Source organism: Marmota flaviventris, chromosome 5 (genome assembly GCF_047511675.1).
Source record: "Marmota flaviventris isolate mMarFla1 chromosome 5, mMarFla1.hap1, whole genome shotgun sequence".
NCBI classification, from domain to species: domain Eukaryota; kingdom Metazoa; phylum Chordata; class Mammalia; order Rodentia; family Sciuridae; genus Marmota; species Marmota flaviventris.
In genome coordinates, this window is record NC_092502.1 from 56,714,323 (window position 1) to 56,734,621 (window position 20,299).

General features: G+C 40.3%; 1 protein-coding gene across 2 annotated transcripts in view; it reads right to left on the reverse strand.

The window, feature by feature from the left end:
• Marchf3 (membrane associated ring-CH-type finger 3) overlaps positions 1-20,299 on the reverse strand; it is a 178,164-nt gene that overhangs the window by 36,378 nt on the left and 121,487 nt on the right. For both annotated transcript variants that reach the window (XM_071612227.1, XM_027949356.2), the window contains exon 2: positions 280-523. In XM_071612227.1, the coding sequence (XP_071468328.1) occupies positions 280-467 (188 nt within the window). In that variant the 5' untranslated portion in view covers positions 468-523. The remainder of the gene's footprint in view (positions 1-279; positions 524-20,299) is intronic.

The following is a 20,299-nucleotide window of genomic DNA, read 5'->3' on the forward strand; positions in this document are numbered from 1 at the left end:
AAACAAGCAACCCTGCATCTTGTGGGATCCTTTCCTGCCTGGCTCTCTGCAAGTGTGACTTTAAGCAAAACACTAGACAACGTGAATCTCTGCTTTATATCTGATTGCTATAGAAACAGCGATGACAGAACTTGTGTAGTCTTTTTTTTTTTTTAACTAGTACCTCCTCTCACCTGACACAAAGACCTGAGCACTATTTACATTCCCTTTAGCATTTTCCATCTGACAAACAGTTCTCCAGATCAATTACAGATTCATTTATTTTAATTGTGGTACTACCTCTGGGTGGCAAGAGTCCGCACTACTGTTGACAGCAGCTGCCCGTCCTTGGCTGAAACTTGCATGACATACTGTGGCTGCCCATTCACTAGGCTGCCACAATCCTCCACAGTCTTCACCACGGGTGCAGCCGAGCTGGTGCAGTCTGGCAGGACTTCAGGCAGGTGACTGCAGCGGCTGGTTGTCATGGCAACAGACAGCAATTACTCTGCTAATGGCTTCCACATTCATAGAGGATTTCCATCTAAGAGAGATCAGAAAACAGTTTACTTGGGCAGGGTGGTTAATAGAAAATGGAGAATTATGGGTCACCAACATCATCATGTCATTATTTAATATAAATAACAGGGCATCCCAGATGTGGCACTTATCTTATTACCCTTTAATACAAGTGTGCATGCATGTGCATACATGTACACACACACGGCCCACAAGTGGATATGGTTATAAACAAGACAAAAAGCAAGGTGGTGTATACAAACATTCAGCAACCCTGTTTTCCATGAAGTGACAGATGATGGCTCTGAAGCCCAGATTTGAAGAGAAGATAGCAATTCCCTCGCTCTACCAGAGAAGCAATAAAGTCTTTGTTGACACTCTCTAAAAGTTGCTAGAATCATTATTAAAACTATGTGCAACTATTTTTTCTTGTAAGCAATTTATCTCCATGCAGCTTCATTCTAAGATACTAGGGTTAAAAATAGAGAAAGAAAAAAAGGAAAAAGCAAATTTGGCTAAGTAGCACATCTAGAACACTGCTTGTCAAACATAAATCATTCAATTATTGTATCACCTTTCTGACTTTTGTCAAATCCATGTCCCATAATTCAATATCTACTTAAAAATTAAAACTTGAAAATTAACTTCATTTAAAAATTTAATCTCTTAAAGTTACTCATGATATGATTTGCTTATTTTATCTTTTTTCAAATGGATGTTAAAATAAATGCATTAGCATTGATTTTTCTGTTTGTGTACTTCCTAAAATTGAGGGGTACATGCATCATAAGAAAGTACATGGAAGAACATAAGAAGGTGATAAATGAGCTCTTATCACCAATTATAAATAATCTATTATTAATAAGGGCTTTACCTCCCCAGTAGACTCTCTCATATAAACTATAAGGAATTCTGTTCCTGAACTGTGTGGTGCAGGGCATGGGTCATGACCTCAAGTTCAAAGTGTTAAGACCCCCAGGGGTGAGGAATTCCACTGCATTCAATAATAGGTCAGCATGTGATGTATAAGAAATGGGGGCTTCCGAAGAAACTTGCTGGAGGAATTGTGTCCAAAGGTGAGATGACACAATGTCAGGGCTATGCATGCCCTTTCTGCCAGCCTGCTCACCTCATGCTCCATATGGCCTGGGCTCAGTAACAGTGGCAGGACTGGTTGATGGACTGAGTGCTTGTCAATAACTAGCCTATGTGGTCAAAGCCCTGAATCTAACTAACTAAAAATCTTGTCTTCCCCCACTCCCTAGCCCCAAGGGGATATTTGGAATTCCTCCATGGGTAGTTTCCTCCCAGATATCTGTCTCTACTTATTACATTTTATTTGATTCCTACAGGTCCAGAAAACAGGATCTCTCCAACTTCCAGAACAATGTGCATCAACTAGATGTTCTCAGGGCGATGAACTTGAGTGGACAGTTTCCCTCCCAACAAGCACATGTCAGGCAGGCTGGACTTCTGGAGATGACTGGATATGAGCATAAACCTCCTGCTGATGCTGAGGTATCTGGCCAGCATCACTCTAGCAGCTTCCTTTTCTGGTCCTCCCTGCTGCCAGAGTCCTTTCAGGGTGAGTGTTTGCCCCAGCCCAGCAGCCTTTGGAACTGGCAAAAAAGTGGGGAGAGAACTGTAGCTACTGGTCTTGGTTGAGGCCTGTTGCAGGGGCACAGGCAGGATCACCCTGCCCATGACATTTTTACAAACCCAATACTGAACACCCAGAGAAATACAATCGGTTAGCTGGGATAGAGTAGGGTTTTGCTTTTTAAATAAGACTTGCTGCTTTATATTACATTGCAAATTCAAGAAGTATGCAATATAGAAAATACAGAAAAGCACAAAGAAAACAATGAAATTCACCCATAATCCCATCATTTGGATAAACAGTACCTTTTTTGGGTGGATGTCTTTTTATATTTTTGGCAGAATCGGAAGGGTGAACTTTATTTGTAGTTGGGGTCAGAGAGTCTTTTTTTTTTTTTTAATGAACTATGGTAGCTCTCAGGCCAACAAACAAAAGGATGTTAAAAGATGGCACTCTTCTAAAACCGTGTATAATTCTCCTCCTCCGGCCTACCCTGACAAAACCCCATTGACATGATTTTAAATTCTCAAAATGCCTCACAGTCACAAAGTGTAGCTTCCTGGCACAGCTCTCTTGCTGCACAAGGCAGCCATAGATTAAGAGCCAGAGCATGTTGGCAGGAAAAGCAGACACAGTGACCTTCTTGCCGAATGGAATCACTATGTCTGGGAGCATTCTGAGAGTCTATATTCAGGTTTTGCATATCTCCGGCTCAGAGGGCCAAGTGCTCCCTCCCTATTCCCAGTGGAACTAGAAGTGGGTAGAGGGGGTGCCCAGTGTGTCAGTGGGACCCAGGGCTGTCAGCAGTCAGGCTACCCTAATCATATACATTCATTCACCTGTAACCTAGATTAAGTCCTCATCAAAGAAAGTAGTTTTAAATGTGTGGCCAAAATTCACAATAAAATGCCCTTTAAATATTCCAGAGGCAGAGTTTCTCTTAAGCTAATTTTATATCTGTAATGTCACTTATGTATGCTATATTTCATTTCACTTCTCAGAGAGGCAAAAGGGATATTATTAGCTACTGATCAGTTTATTCCATTTGTGGTGGGTACCAGGCACTGAGTTCAGCATAAAGGGACACAGGGCATAACTATCTTGCCTTCTCTTCCAAGAAAACCCCACCTCTTCTTCTGTGCTGTGTCTGCAGAATGCTGCACCCAAGATCCTCTAAGTCTTCACTCAACTTAGGGTCTAACCGAAGTGATATTCCAGTTCAGCACTCCCTGAAGAACTTGCCAGCATGTCTGCTGTATACCACACACCAGAGTAACCTTGAGATACAAAGGCTGGCGTGCCAGCAATGAGTCCCAACAGTCCTAAAAGACCATGCTTTGAATTTAAAACACATGGGAGGGATTACATAGAACATGACACTCTTGGTCACAGTGAGAATGGACGAGTTGATTCTAATCCCAGGAGAACAGATTTAGTCACCTACTCAGGTGGAGTCAGAGGGAAGGGAACACTTTGTGCTGTGATCTCAGTGAAAGGGAAGCCCAGAGACTGAGATGCAGGCAAGGGGCAGGCAGGAGTGGGCCTGCAGGCTGCATGCACCAATTGGCATGCATATGTTGCACCTGGGGCAGTGACAAATGGGCCACTGCATATTCCTGTCTCATTCAGAGCCACCTGGGAAAACAGCAGGCTGTTGCCTTGGATGCTAAAAAGAGCTGAGCTGTCAGTTTGCAGTCCAGCACTGGTCTTCATTGAGTTTTCTGCAAAATTTCAAGCACCTTTCGATTGCTTTCTTATCAATACTAGTGTATTACTGCTCTTGTGGGAAAGCAGCCTCCTAGCTCACTCAAGAATACTTCTCTCTGGGATTCCTCAGGATAAAAACACAGTGCTGGGAGAAAGTAGTATATGTATAAACTTAAAACCTCAAACCACACTGGCAGGACAGGTCCTTTGTTGGCCAAGTTGACACCTTGTACAATTTCTTTCTCAGACTGAGAATAAAACATGATTTGGCATTGGCCAAACTCAACTGCACAACAATGGGAAATGTGGGAGTAGGTGGATGAGAGGGAGACAGTGAAAACAGAGGGAGTGGCTAAACAAATGAAAGCCTGAACAGAGGATTGTTAAAGACTTGTCTGTTAAACTGTGACCCCTCAAAAAACTGAGTACAGGTTTCACAAAAGGAAGAGATTAACTAGGCTGCAGCTAATAATTGCCTAGTTTTTGGAACAGGCTGCCACTGGTGATTTCCATGGGAATGTGGCTGGCATCATGAGGACATGTTCTCAGGACATGGAGGGAAGGGAAAGAAAGCACTTGAGAAAGCATGCCCTGCTAACCTCTGCAGACCCTGGGCCTCAGCAACCTTGAACTTCCATGATGATCATGAAGTTAAGGGAAAAGCTCTGCTTTTAGAGGCATAACCCCCAAACCTTTACCCTGGTTCACTACTCACCAGGGTAAGTCACTCTGCCTCTCAGACTTTTCTGAGCCATCCCACCTGGTTGCTTGTAAAGCCTAAAACAATATGTATTAGTCAATTTTCCATTGCTATGTCAAAATAACTTATAAAGAGGTAACTTATAAAGAAAAGTATCTGGCTCAGTTTTGGAGGCTGAAAATCCCAACAGCATGGTACCAGCTCTCACAAGGGCCTCCATAGCTGCATTACATCATGGTAGATGGCATCAAGGTGCAAAAGAGAATGATCACATGGCAAGAAAGGAAGCCAGAGAACTTTTGGGGGACAGTCAGGCTCACTCTTTTATGATAACTTACTCGTGTAGGAACTGAAATTCTATGAGAACTTGTCTGATTCCTTCTGAAGGCAGGACCTCCAATGACCTAATTACCTCCCATGAGGCTCCTCTTCTTTTTTTCTTTGCAGTACTAGGATTGAACCCAGAATCTTGCATATGCTAGGCAAGTGCTCTACCACTGAGATATATTCCCAGTCCTTTGTAAATTTTGAGATAGGTTCTTGCTAAGATGCCATGTATTTTAGTAGCTTTTTTGTTGCTGCGACCAAAAGACCTGACAACAACAATTTTAAGGAGGAAAAGTTTATTTGGTGGCTCATGGTTTCAGAGGTCTCTGTCCATAGCCAGCTGACTTCATTCCTCAGAGCTTAAGGTAAGGCTGAACATCATGATGGAAGAGTGTGGTGGAGGGAAGCAGCTCATATGATGATCAGGTAGCAGAAAGAGACTCCACTCACCCAAAGGCATGCCTACAATGCCTACCTTCTCCAGCCACACCCTACCCATCTTCAGTTACCATTCAGTTAGAATCAGGGGATTAATTCACTGATGGGGTTAAGGCTCTCATAACGCAGTCATCTCTCCTCTATGCCTTCTTGTATTGTCTCACACATGAGCTTTTGAGGGATACCTCATATCTAAACCATAATACCCAGAATGGCCTTGAACTTTTGATCCTTCTGTCTTAGATTTCTGTAGGCTCTACTACCTCAACATCATTGCCATCCTGAGGACCAAGTTTCCAACACATGATTCCTTGGGGGACAAACATATCCAAACCACAGCATAAGATAATATGTGTGAACATGCTTTGTAACTTGGAATGTGCTATGCATGCATAAGTTTGTAGTTTATGCTACATTAATTGAGATTCCTGCTCTTTTTCTAGCTGCCATCTCATTTCTATCCTTTTTTTGGGGGGGAGGGGCGGGGGTGCTGGGGATTGAACCCAAAGCCTCATGCTTGCTGAGCAAACACTCTACAACTGAGCTACATCTCCAGCCCTCATTTCTATCTTTTAAAACCATCTCCCTGCATGGTGGTCAACCTATCCCACACTGCACCTTTTGTGCCACACTCGAACTCCAACATTGTACCACTTCATCTCTTAGCTAGGGAGCCTCATCCTCTCATCCTTGTTTACTCAGTTCTCATTCTCTCCAGCCCCATTTCCTTTAGATCTGAAACACAGGTTTCATGCATCCAGAAATTAATAAAGATTAAAAAAGCTTAATAAAGACATATGATAAAAACTTCTATGATGTTGGAGATACTTATAGCAGCTACCTTCATCTTTACCAACCTTGCAAAGGATACCACCATTAGCTTACTAATCTTTCATGTGATGAATACACTAGAAAATAAAGTGTAAGCCACTCTCAATTTCTTTTTCAGGTCTACTTGTATTAGAACAGCATTTTTAGTGCCAAATGAACTTTATTCTCTTTGTTGCAGTTACAGAGGGGAAGTCTGTTATCCTGGTACCTCTGTTTGGGTATAAATTTACCCAAAAGGTTTAAAGGTGGCAGCACAAGCATGTGTGAGTGATGGCTGGCACTAATCTGGTCACAGGAGACACCTGGGTGGTGATCTGAGCAGGCCCATGCTTGTAGTGGCAGTATAGAGCAAGACAGGCCCTCTAAGTTCAACTTTACTCTCCAATTCCAGAGGTTTTAAGAAGTGTTGATGAACTATAGAAATGGCCCCTAAAGTAATAAGGAATTACTAATCAAGAGGCATAGGATTTCAGTTTAGTAAGATAAATAAGGCCTAGAGATCACCATAACCATAATTAACAATAATTATTATACACTTAAAAATCTGTTAGGAGAGGGAAAAAAAAAAACTCTGTTAGGAGAGTAGATCTCATGTTAAGTGTTCTTACATAATAAAATACAATTTAAGAAAAAAGATGAACACTCCTCAGGTCCAAATATGTCTTGGAAGGGTCCTCTGTTGTCTCTACAACCAGGGTTGGTCAATAAAGCAAAGAGGCAAATTCATTTATTCACTCTTCCAACTAAATACATCTTCAAAAAAATGCTTTTGGGAACTTACTACTATTTCTAGTGGTACAGGGTCTAGCCATCTCAAATCCTACTTTATATTTCAAAGGGAAAAGTGCAGGTTACTAATCTTGTGTTCCCCCAGACCTCTTCTGGGGGTACAGAGCCATGTGGACCTGATACCTCTCCAGATGAGATCTTGATAACTCAAGGAAAACCATGGGATGCTCCAAGTTTGGGGGGAATGACAGTGCAGAGCTGTGGAATGGCTGGGTGTCTTTGTGCTCCCACAGAGTTCTGGGTCACTAACACTGGTCCAGGATTCAGAAGCTTGGCCTTAGCTTCACATGAGTGGATCTGCTTCAGAAAAGAGCTGTGCATTGTTCCCTTGCTTTCTGGGAGGGACAGCAACACAAGAAGCACAGCTTCCTCCAATGAGACCAATGAGTAGGTAACACAAGGCAGTCAATGATGGAAATGGGGAAAAAAATGTGATAATGGCCTGCCCAGGAATTTTCTCAGGCAAGTTAAGATTTGCAGACTTTGAATTTTAAGAACAATCTCTGAGACTAGGAAGGCTCTTTGATAGAACATTTCCTTGATTCTCAGGCAATGTTAAAACCAGACAGTGCATTGCATGGCTGATGAACTAAGAGTGTCCTGACTGTTCAGAGCAAATGAGGAGAGGCAGGAAATACACAGTGACCTTCCTTTCCAGTGAAAATAGAACAAATGACTAATTTCAAAACCATTAACATGTAAAAGTGGCATATTTCTTTTGAGAACAGGACACAAAGGCTCTCCAAGGAGATTGCTGGGACATGATTATCAGCAACATTGAAGTTTTCAAAAACACACCAAGGAGGCTATTCACTGAGAATGTGTAGCGGCAAAGTAGCTGCTTCATTAAACTTAAATAGCCATGGCAGGGCTGTGCTTACAGACCCACGCTTCCAAATTATACGATTCTTTCCTGGATGCTTCACTGACCTCATTATGAAGAGCACAGAGTTTGTCATTCCAAATAAAATGACCATCCAAGTCTTTATAAACATGTCCATCAGGCTCTTGATGAGTCTGAGGAGGGAAACACTGGATGGGCCAATGAATTAAAAAAAAAAAAAACTTCTCTTTTGGTTGTCTCATTATTTTCTGCTATGTGCTTGTTGCCACATTTATAGTGCACAGTGAGCAGGTGAAATGCCCCCTTTGAGCATGAAGAAAGTTTTGAGTGGGGGTAATGGCATTTTCTTGAGGAATATGCAAATACCAAAGATGAGCCACAGAAAGGGGGAAAAAAACAAAAAATAAAACCAAAAACCAGACCAGCATAAGGCAACTTGGATACAGAGGAAATTCCCAAAACATATATCCAGTGTACTATTTTGAAGTTATATTCAGTTTATTATCATTTCCCCTCCATATAATTAATTTTGATTCTCAGCCATAAGAACTTTTAGAAACATCAGACAACTCTTTTTTTCCCCATTTAAAATTACTATATTTTCTCTTCATCCAGGTAAAATCCTCTAGTTCTGCTGAAGGCAAATCAAGTACCAATTATCATATTTATACACATTTTTTTCCCCTGAAGAAGTACTCATGAAATTAATTCAGATTTTGGAGGCTATCCATTTTTTTCCATTTAATTTTAATTAGATAGATGAAAATGGCAATTAAAAAATCCCACAACAACTCTGTGTGTTCAAAGATATAGTGACAGCTGAATTACACTTGTAAATAACAACTGGCTCCTACACACAGAGCCCCACTGAGCCAGGGGAGGGGGATGAAGTGGAACCACATGCAAGAGTGCTGGGGGCACATCAGAAGGTTTAAATATCCAGTTAAAAAATATCAAGGCAAGCAGAAAAAACAGAATGAGATATTCATGGGACATCACTTAGGAGATAAATAAAAGTACACTCTTCAAACGATACTCCGAGAACCCAGTGCCAATTAACAGTTCCTTGTCCAGTGTGTGCAAGGAAAGGTAGGCAAGGTACAGGACGCTCGACAGGATACCTGATCATGCAAGAGAAAGACATCTCATCGACAATGAGACGAAACACACTCTAAGAACTGGGAGTTCCTAATTTGTTGTTAGGCTCATGCATATGATCCATCAGCATGCAGATGAATGCCTACCACTAAGGAAGTTGATCTGGGACTCGTCAAGTTGTACCTCACCTTCCTCTGCATAAGCAACCCAGTATTAGCTGCACAGACGTGCTAACTCCACACTCCAGGACAGAAACGGCTGCCGGCTGATTTTTAGCCAGGGTTCCTGGGAGCTTTTCTCGTCCTTGTTTCACTGAGACCATGGGGAGGTTGCAATCCCAGACTTTCACAGATCAGTGTCTACTCCACTAGGGTTGGATGGCCAGGCCTCTCTGTGTGTTCCCTGAAGTGCTCTCAGAGTCTCCAGGATCCTTGAGACATTTGGCTGCAATCCTCTGCACTCATGCAGGAGGTGATCATGGCTACGCAGCTTGCCAAGGAGCATTACAGCAAGGGCAGAGTGAAGAGCTCTCTTGATTTTGCTTTTTACCCTGTCCTCGGCATAACAGATTATAGATGGACTCGCTATCATATACTTCACATTACCACAAGCCCTCAAATCATCAGTTGTTCTCCCATGTGTGCTCTGAAGATAGACCTGTCTGAGTCTCTGGGTGTTCCTCCCTTGCCTTTTTATATATTTCTCTGTTTTGACTCAGAAGCTTTCTGGGAATCTTGGGAGGAGACAGCACAGAGCTCCAGTTATGAATCAAGGAGTCCTGGCTTTGAACTGCCACCCAGCTGCTTATCAACAAGAGGCAGTTATTTGATGCTCCGACTATTTCCCCTGACACTGAGGACCTGAGGGAGGTATTTGCCTGGCATACAGGGGGCTCTCTGTAATGGGCAGCGCTTATGACTACAGTGCAACAGGGTTGTCTCACAATAGTGGGGGCCAGGGCAGGAGCCTCCAGATTCCACCTCTATGTTGCCTCACCTAACTCACATGTCTCTGCCATCCTCCTCACTCACTGTTGCAGTCCCAAAAAAAACATCTGGGGGAGGGAGGTCCAGAACCATTAATATCTGCTTGGACAGTCTTGTACAAATATAGATTAAAAAATAAAATCACAGAAATGTCCTCTGGGACATTTCTTGGTCTTAGAAACTGGTCTCCTCTCCATATACACACACAAAGAATCAGATTTTCTTTTTTCTGGGATTTCTAAAATGGGTACAGTCTTTTTTTTTAATTTTAATTTTTTTTTTTTTAGTTATAGTTGGGCACAATACTCTTATTTTATTTATTTATTTTTATGTGGGGCTGAGGATGGAACCCAGTGCCTTGCTAGGTGAGCGCTCTACCCCTGAGCCGCAACCCCAGCCCCGGGTCCAATCTTTTTAAATAATCAAGATACCAGCAAGTACAAGAATACAATAACACCTAGTCAATAACCCAGTTACCTGAGGTCACTTCATCACTTGATCTCTTCACAATTTGTAACTTGGATTCTTATGGACCATGAAATTGGCAAATAGGGTCTCTTTCTGGATTATGATACTTATTTCCTACTCATCTCAATGCAAAGCACTTAACTAATCTCTTCAAAGGAACCTCCAAGGCATTCTATGGCTGGACCTGTCTGCCTCTATCTGCATTATTCCCCTGCACCCTGGTAGAGTGGCCTCTCTTACACAGACCCCACCTGTGGACTTGTGGAGGGTGGGCTCCATCTGGACTTCCTTAACCTGAGGATTGGCCAGCTCTCTCCCCATCCTCCAGGGAATCCAAGCGTGTAAGCCTGTTAGAAATGCTCCAGTGTGTCAGCTTACATAGTGGGCTGTATTCACATCAGAAGGTCCCCTAAAACCTCTTGGCCTTGAAGAGAAAGGTACTGAATCAAATATCTGGTCTATTCCTTTCCCTATATATCCAGTCCTGCCAAAAATAATAGGTGGGCTTCTTAAAACTCAATTCAGCCTGTTTGACAGAAACAAAATAACTTGATATTGACACTGAACTACGTAATTATCCAAGACAAAACAACTAAATAATACACAGAGGTCTACACTTTTAAATTTTCACTAATGGTAGTTTTCCTTCAGAAACAGAAAAAAAAATTACACTATTAATGGCAATAGTGTGAGTGTATTTTACTATTTTCATGGCACTATTCATTTTCCATTTTCTAAGCACTTAATAAATACAGTGGGTTTTTACTGCCTTCTAGGGTGAAAATAACAGTTCTACCCCCATGGAACTCATTCATTTGCTTTATGGGCTAAAAAATCTCTGGCGTGTCACAAATTAACACAATGTTCCTGAGGACTGTGTTTTATTCTTGAATCTCCAATTTCACTAATAAATGTGAAAAACACATGTAGTCCCTAGAGACCAGCCACTGCAGATGCTGAAGAAAGCAAGTTATTCCAGCTAAGATCAGCACTAACTTTAACACTAGAGACAATTTGTTTCCCACGTTCTCTTTCAAGTGCCTGATATCAGGCAATGAATTCATTTATAGTGACAACCCTGCCCCCAAAATAAATAAAATCAACAGAGCTAGTTTTGTCCTTTTTTTTAAACACAGGGATCTTCAAAACCTAAAGAAAAAAAAATTGAATCACAGAAAGTGACCTTTTTTTGATCACAGCTCCTATGTTGTCTAAAGGCAATTGGGCTCCTGCTACAATCCCGAAGAAAGATTTGCTGTTTCTCTCTTTAATATTTTTGTCATGCAAAATGTCAAACAGAATACTATAGAAAACCCACATATGCCCATTATCCCTCCCTAATTTTTTAAATTTATTTTTTGGGTACTGGGGATTGAACTCAGGGATACTTTTCCACTAAGCTACATCCCTAGCTGATTTTTTTTTTTTTTTTTTTTTTGGAGACAGGGTGCTAAGTTGCTAAGGCTGGACTTGAACCTGTGATACCTCCTGTGTCAGCCCCCTGAGTTGCTGGGATTACAGGTATACACCATTGCACTTAGCTGCCACTCGTTTTATCTTTCTTTCCTTCTAAAAAGATTTTTAAGTAAATCTCAGAAATAATGTCATTTCACCTCTACACACTTCAATATGAATTTCTAAAAATATGGGCGTTTCCTATATATGTCATTATATTATTATGCCTAACTTAAACTAACTATTATCTAACTATTACTTAATACCCAGACTGTATTCAAATTTCCTTGACTGTCTTGAAAAATTTTGTATTGGTAGTTTGTTTAAATGACTCAAACAAGTTGTGTATGCATCACATTTGGATTTATATATCCCAAGACTCTCACATTTCATGTTGAAGAAATTCATACATGGCTCCTCCAGAACTCTGTCCCAATATCCATTCTTGATTTGTCCACTTACTTGTGGTACCATTTAACTAGTTCCTCCATTTCCTGAATGTTCTGAAACTGTGTGGATCATATTGATTGATGTCAGGTTCAACCTATAATGTTTCATAGGTGGTGGACATCAGGAGGCAAGTAAAGTATGGTCATCTCACTTTTAGTGGGCTCAGGGAAGTTTCCATTTTGACATTTCTAAAGATCTGCATCCATTGATGACAGCTGTCTGAATCAATAATTTCACTTGTGGGCTATAGAAATATGCTTTTCCAATTCTAACTTCCCTTCCACACTTAGTAGCTGGAATTCTTTTGTAAAGAAGAATTTTCCTTCATCAACCTGTGCAATGTGGTTATCCTGAATTGCAAATTGTGCGAAAAAGGCATAATCACTGCTTAATTCTTTCCTATGATTGCCAGTCTTCAGAGTGAAAAATTGGTGTCTTACTTACATCCAATGTTAATTGAATTGTTTTTATTATTATTAAATGTCCACCTGCTTTATTGAAAAAAAAATTAAACCACTACTTTTATAATGAAGCCCTCTTGTTGAGTATAGAGAACTGATTTGTGATTTTAAGTGCAAAATGAGGCGAGGGCATGGTCCCTCCCATCTCACAGAAGTCTTGGTTGTCAGTTGGTGCCATTTTCTGTAGCTGCTTTGGTATCTAAGACTCTTGTCTCCCTGGTTGACACAGTCTTCTCTTAGAGACTTCTGTATTTAGGGATTCCTTAGGAATAATAAGAACAATTCTAAAACATCCCTTCTTTTGCTTCTTGCACAGAACTTTGGTGTCCCTTGCCTCCATAGATCTCTGTTTTCATATTATTTACTAGATACACTTGGAGGCCTGGCCTAAGCTCACGGAAGGGGGTCAGCAGCACTAATGCCTCTGTAGACTCATAGGCAAGGCCACCCTGCCGGGATTGCTTAGGCTTTGTCTGTGATTCATCAGGAAGCCAATCCTGCACAATGAAGCCTACAGGTGCCATCTGGCAGGGCCACACCCCGTGCCAGCACCATGATGGTGACACATTAACATGCTAGTCAAGCTTCTACCTGGGTAAGAATCTGTACATATATGAGAAACATCTCACTTTTCTTCTTCCTATTAATAAGGGTACAAACATTTAGGCTGTTCAAAGGTGTTAACCACAGAGGCATTCATAAGCTGTCCTTAAGGACGGCTGACAAGCATGTCTGAGACTGACAGAAATCCAGGGTCTTTCTTTTCTGTTTTCTAAGAGCAGAGAATTTTTTCTTGGGGGTACATTATCACCTTGTTTTACAGACAGGCATCTGTCAGTTAGACATTAAAACAGAATGATAATGGGAAGATAATGTGCTGGTTCTGTCCACACATTTCAAGAGGGAAGCACTTGTGAAAATGTGTATTTTGGGAAACTGAGATGCTCATGCCCATCTGCATTTTTACTGAACTTGAAACTGAATGAAGAATAGAAAAGCAGTGAAAAAAGGAAGAGCAGAGGGATGGAAGAGGAGATGTCTACAGGTCCATCACCTGTGGGGTCCCTGATCTAAGGGCAACACGTGCCAGCGAAGTTGGAAAAGAGGGAAGTCCTTTTTTCTGTCTTCACTAGAACTCACTGAGAGCTGCTTAAACACCTTCCAAGGTTCTGGAAGTGGAGGACTTGCACGCGTTATGAAAAAGCACAAATACTTTCCTTTGAAACAGAGGCTAAAGAGAAGTGCAAACTTTAAATAAACTGCCCAAAGCAATTTGGTTTTTACTGAGAATCTTTCTTGTGAATGGTTCTGTATTGAAAAGTAATACTGTTTCTTAGATATTTGGATCTTAAGTCTCATTTTCAGGTCATGTCCTGACTTCTTGACTAATGAAAGAAAAAAAAAAAAAAAGCACCCTCCAATCCCACCCCATCATAGTCCCTAGGTAAAGCCATCTTTATGCTAATAATTTACTACAAAATCATACCATACTAGAACTAACCACTGAACCTAGGGACAAACTGAAGTGTTATCCTAACTGCACTATGAACACAATGGAGGAAAATAGGTGCCACTGTATTAGGTGGGAATCATCCACTTGACTGGGGTAGAAGCCACAAATCACTAGCTTCAGCAGCAAGAAGTGATACATTTTCCCTTTTAAAAACAAAGTGGGAGAAAGCTATTTGGTACAACGATTGGGCATGTAAGCCCTGGAGTCAGACATCTTGGGTTTGAATCCCTTTGATTTTCCATCTATCATTTTCCTCTAGCTGGGGATAAAATGATGCCCATCTGAGATTTGATGACCAGGTGAAATAATGCATATGAAGTTCCTTGCATAGAGGTTGGCACACAGCAAACACTGCTGACTGCAATTACTGTGCTAGGGCTATAGCAACCTCCAACATCTCCAGGGTACCCTGTTGCTTTCAGTATTTCTGTGTAAGCCAACAAACATTTATCACAACACTGACATCTATATGGGAGGCAACACAGTACTTTGAGAGGCAGAGTGAAGGAACAGAAAGAAACATGTTTAGGATTAGGCACACTAAGCTTCCGCCACCTCAATCTTGGATAAGTTACTTCTCTGCATATCAATTTGCCTATCTGTGAATAAGGAGAAAGTGTCGTCTTTACAGTCCTTGTGCAATTATCCCACAGTGTATTTAAAGTGTCTTGGTGCTGGGTGAATGGTAGCTCTCATTATTAGAATATTATATAAGGAACAGGAGAAGGACAGAGGTGGGCCTGACGAATCCTGCTGCTAGATGGTGTGATCCTGGGCTGGAGAATACTGGGGTGAACCTGAGTACACATACCCAAGCACACTGGGAGCCTAAAGAAATTAGGTGTTACTGAAAGGTGAAAAATGTAGAGAATATTATCTTGAAACACAGCATCTGTACAACGCAGAAGAGAAAATGGTCTCCTTTTGCTTTTGCCTTTGAGGGTATACATAAAGCTTGGGGGAGCCCAGATGCACCACTGTAGCTCCTGGAGCTTTCTCTTTATCCTGAGTTTGACCAAAGCCAGTTACCATTCTGGCCCCAGTTACTCTGAAGCATTTAGTACAGATACAGAGGAATAAATGACCCTGTTCTTTTCAGGGAAGGAGGTGTCTTTGCACTTTTCTAACAACAAAGGGGAGAATCAAACTCTGCTTTCATCTGTTGATATCAACATTTCTAGAAACCAAGTACTCCCTTCACCTTGTTTACACTGTGACAGAGAAACGTGTGGCTTTTAAAAACAAAACAAGGATTTGCTCAATTTACAACTGCTGGATATCTGGGTCATAAGTACCTGGATGCTTGAAAGAGGCTAGAATACACTACATCCTGATTTTTATTAAGTTCTATTTTCAAGGTGACATGAAATATGCATCCTGTCTGCTAGGGGAGAGAATGCAACCAAAGCTTAATCCACAGTAACAGTGCAGATGCATGCAAACGAAGCTTGCTGATTTCTCCAGCTTGGTCTATTCACAAATTGGACTCATTTCTTAGATTTACAAATGATGATCACTATGGTAAATTCGATAACAGAATTTTCTGCTGTAAACATGGTATTCTCTACAGTACCTTTTTAGAGTCCTTAAGTGGTTTTGATGTACATGAAACTAAAAGCTGGGAGAATTAAAAATTACACAAATAATGAAGATGAGTTCCTAGGTGAATTACCCATTACTGGGGAGGTTTTTGGATATTTTCATTAAAAAGAGTAAAGATGCCATCTAAAGATACTTGTGTTATCTACAAATGATTGTAAAGTCATTCTCTTTATTTCTTTCTAACTCCCATAAGCCTCTTTTATTAGTTGCAAGGAATAAAGCTCCAGTCTGCTTCAGTAAACTGCATTATTTTTTAAACTGCAGAAACATACGTGGTTTCTTTACATGAGCAATCTTCTCTAATGGCAATGCAGTCATCGAGAGACTGCACTAAAAGGCACATTTCCTAGAACTTCCCTCCACCTGACAGCCCCTCTCTACCTTCTTTTCCTATGATATGAGGACCTACTTTTTTTCATGAGTGCCTTTTTTTCATGGCATATAATGGACACTTTAAAATTTTTGCTGACTCACTGAATGAATAAATGAATTCACCAACTTGATGTCAAATTTTGGATCTAGATTCAGTCACAAATAGGGGTAATACAGACTCTCTACTTAGAAATATTCTTCTATCTGACTTAACTTTTAAGCAGTTTAGCATCCCCTCTGCTGTTTGATGGCTGCCTATTTTTTTCCCTTAAACCTCTGGTGCCCTGATTCAAAACTCACTGCTGTATTTTCCCACTGTGGGTAAAATGGTTGGTTAGAGTTGGAATGGTATCATTACTTCCATATTCAGAAATACTATGAGTGACTGGGCTTTTATGAACTGGTTTTAGAATCTAAACACCACATAACCCAGTTTCTATTTATGTAAGAACTACTTTCTGTTTCTGAATGATGTGCAGTGGTGGCAAAATCATCAGAAATGGCTAATATTTGAAGGAAAATATTTTTGTTGTTGTCATTTCAAATGGTCATTTGTAGATGCTGGTTGGGATAGACAGGCCAAGCAAAGGTGGCACAATGGTGCGGGTATGATGAACAATTTAATGTGTCATCTTGACTAAGGATCACAAGCTCCCTAGATATTTGGCCAACTATTATTCTGGGTAGTTCTATGAGGGTATTTCTGGATGAGTTCAAAGTCTAACCCTTAAATTGATAGACTGAGTAAAGCAGATTGCTATTCCTAATGTGGGGAGTCCTCATCCAACCAATTGAAGGCCTGAGCAGAACAAAAAGGCTAAGCCTCCCCTGAAGACGGAACTCCTCCTGACTGCCTGCCTGCCTTATACCTGGGACATCAGCTGTTACCTTCCTTTGAGCTCAAACAGAAGTATGGGCCCTTCTTGAGCCCTAAGCCAGCTGGCTTTCATACTAGAATCACATCAATGACTTCTTAGGATCCATGCTTGCTGGCAACAGAGCTTGGGATATATCAGTCTCAATCACATGAGCCAATTCTTTATTTTATATCCATATATATATATATATATATATATATATATATATATATATATATTAAATATATGTATGTGTGTGTGTGTGTGTGTGTGCGTGCGCGCGCATGCACAAGCATGTGCATACTCTTATTGATTCTGTTTCTCTGGAGGAATAACAAAGAGCTAATAATCTAAAAAGTACATATGTACATATGGCATATGTGGGTATGTGTATGCATATATGTGTATATATATATATATATATATATATATATATATATACACATATATAAATACATATATACATACACATAGTCATGTGTTACTTAACAATGGGGACACGTTGTGAGAAATGTGTTGTTATGCAGTTTTGTCAATGTGTGAACATCATAGAGTATATTTACCGGGGATATAATCATATGGAACCAGTTGCATATATGGTTCATTGGTGACCAAAATATTGGTAAGCTAAACAAAACTTTACATGCATATATAGCTTTAAATTTCATAAATGTAAGCAAATTCCTAATTATCTTCTTGGTGATGCCCAGGTTATGTTAAAAGTAATCTTTTTATACACTAAGAAGAGTAGATGACTGGGGTATGATGAGCAGAGGTGACACAACTTCTTCTGAGCATGAGTGATGAACTCTTACACATATGTCTGGTGATATCAAAAACCTCAACATGGACATTCATTTCATTTCAGGAACTAACTTACTTTCCTTCCTGCCTCCCTTCCTTCCTTCCTTCTTTCCTTCTGCACTACTGGGATTGAACCCAGGGGTGGTCTACCACTGAGCTACATCCCCAGCCTTTTTAATTTTGAGACAGGATCTTGACATATTGCTCAGGCTGGCCTTGAACCTGTGATCCTCTTGCCTCAGCCTCCTGAGTCACTGGGATAACAGGTATGCCACCTTGTCTAGCATTAACAATCTATTTTTAGGACATAACATTTGAGTTTTTTTTTGAAGGAATCTATTTTAGGAACATGATCAGAAATGCATACAGAACTTATGTGCAATTGGCAGTGCTTTTTTATACTCTGCAGTGTTTCTTTCTCGTAGCACAACATTACCCAACAGTTGGAGAAAGGTTAAATAAAATAGTATATCCATATCATGGATTATTAGTAGGCTAATAATATTGCTTTTGTAATAAATGTTTAATGTTTCTGGAAAATACCATATAAGGCCATGTGAAAAAAAGGACATACCAAAAAAAAAAAAAAGGGGGGGGGGACATACAAGTACTAATCCTTATAATTTCAACTGTAATTTGCCAAAGAGAGAAAGATGGTATACCGGTATATGAGCAGTGGCTCTCCCTAGATAATACATGAGAATTATTTTACTTTTATTGTTTATGCTTTTTGCATTTTTAAAATTTTCTGAAATAAAATATATTTTTTACTACATTTAGAAAAAACAAGGTTGAACAAATAACATTTTACAACCCTTAAGAAGGGAAGCATATTAAACCACTTCCAGAGAAAACAAACAATAAATACAGAAATCAAACCCAAACAAGCCCAACCCAACCACAAAAAGCACATACCCTCATCATAAATAATCCAAAAGGCAATCAGAGGATTTCCTTTATTCTGTAGGTGCAGAAAGGACATTACAGATCTCCAGGGAAGGAAATTCAACAACCTCTCCTCACAATAGCCTGCTTCAGGAAACAACTGGGTGAGTAGGGAGACCCGTGGGTCAGGCCCCAGAGGCCCCAGGTTCTTGGATGCTGACTGGCTATGGGATCACCCATGTGTCATTTAATCTCCTTCAGCTTCAGGTCTTTCATCAAGAACACATGAGAATCAGTTTCTGAGCTACAGTGGGTGTTGTCAGAATAAAATGAAGCAGCAAATTCACAAGTACCCCCAAGAGCAGAGCACTATGGCAATTTAACAACTGGTCACCAGTGGTCACCACAGGTCATGGCTGAATCCTCCAGTGACTCCTCTTCCTTCCTTGGTGGCAGCCACAGATATCAACAGTAGAAAGACAAAATGACCCAGCCAGGATACTCCCTCTTTTCTTCCCTATACAGTTCAATATGCCTAAATTAACATTTGGTGGTAGTTGTTGTTTTTTTCCTTCTTAACCAGAAATATGCCAACTTAAATTAAAAATCCATATACTTAACAGGAGTCATATTCTTGCTAGAGAAGACAAATCTATACACAGGACCTAGCTACAATAATCTGCCAAGCTTTTATAAAGCACCATTTATCATCTGTGTTTAGAATTTATACATCCAAATTGCCTGGCCAGATATTGTATATCTAAACACGTGGCCTTTTGAAAACTGGTATGTAGTGTCACCTTGCTTGTTTCATAGTGAGGAAACCAAAGCAAAGGAATCTAATGATTTTCTTAGCACCCTAAATTACTGGAAGAACAGGATGAACTCTACTTCTGACCCCAATTTCTGTGACTTGCTACCATTATTATTATTTAGTACTGATTAAATGCCAGGGGGCTCTTAGTCATTCTTTTTGGGGTAGTGTGAGAAGGAAGAGTAGGGCAAGAGGAACAAAGAAATAAAAACCTTCCCCCAATAGGTTAGAGTTAACAAAGTAGGTTATTTATCCAGCAATGACAAACATATACCACAAAAAAGCTTCCCGAGTTTCCTAATCACACTGAGTAGGACTGTAGCCTTAAGGGAAAATACAGGCCTTTTTTTCCTTTTCTCCTTTTGGCAGTACTGGAGGTTGAACCCAGGAGTGTTCTAATTCTGAGCTACATCTCTGGTCCTTTTTAATTTTATTTTGAGACAAGGTCTCTTGATAAGACTCAAATTTTGAAATAGGAAGAATCTTGGTATTTAACGCTTGGGCAAGACAGTGTGTAAAGGTTGCAGGATTTCATGATTAAATTTTATAATATATCATTGTAGCAGGTACCATTGACATTGATGAGCACCTCAGCTTTTTTCAATCCACATTTTGCTAACTTAGAGGAGAATATAACTCTCAGCTCTGCTGGGCTGATTCTATATAATTTCATTTTTGTGTTTTTAAAGCTGAGAGTTAACAGGTAGGGCAAAGAAGTAGAAAATCATATTAAGAAATCCCTTAAAGCTGACTCACTCTCCTTCACATTCCCAAAGTCCCATGCTGTGTGTGCAACTTCG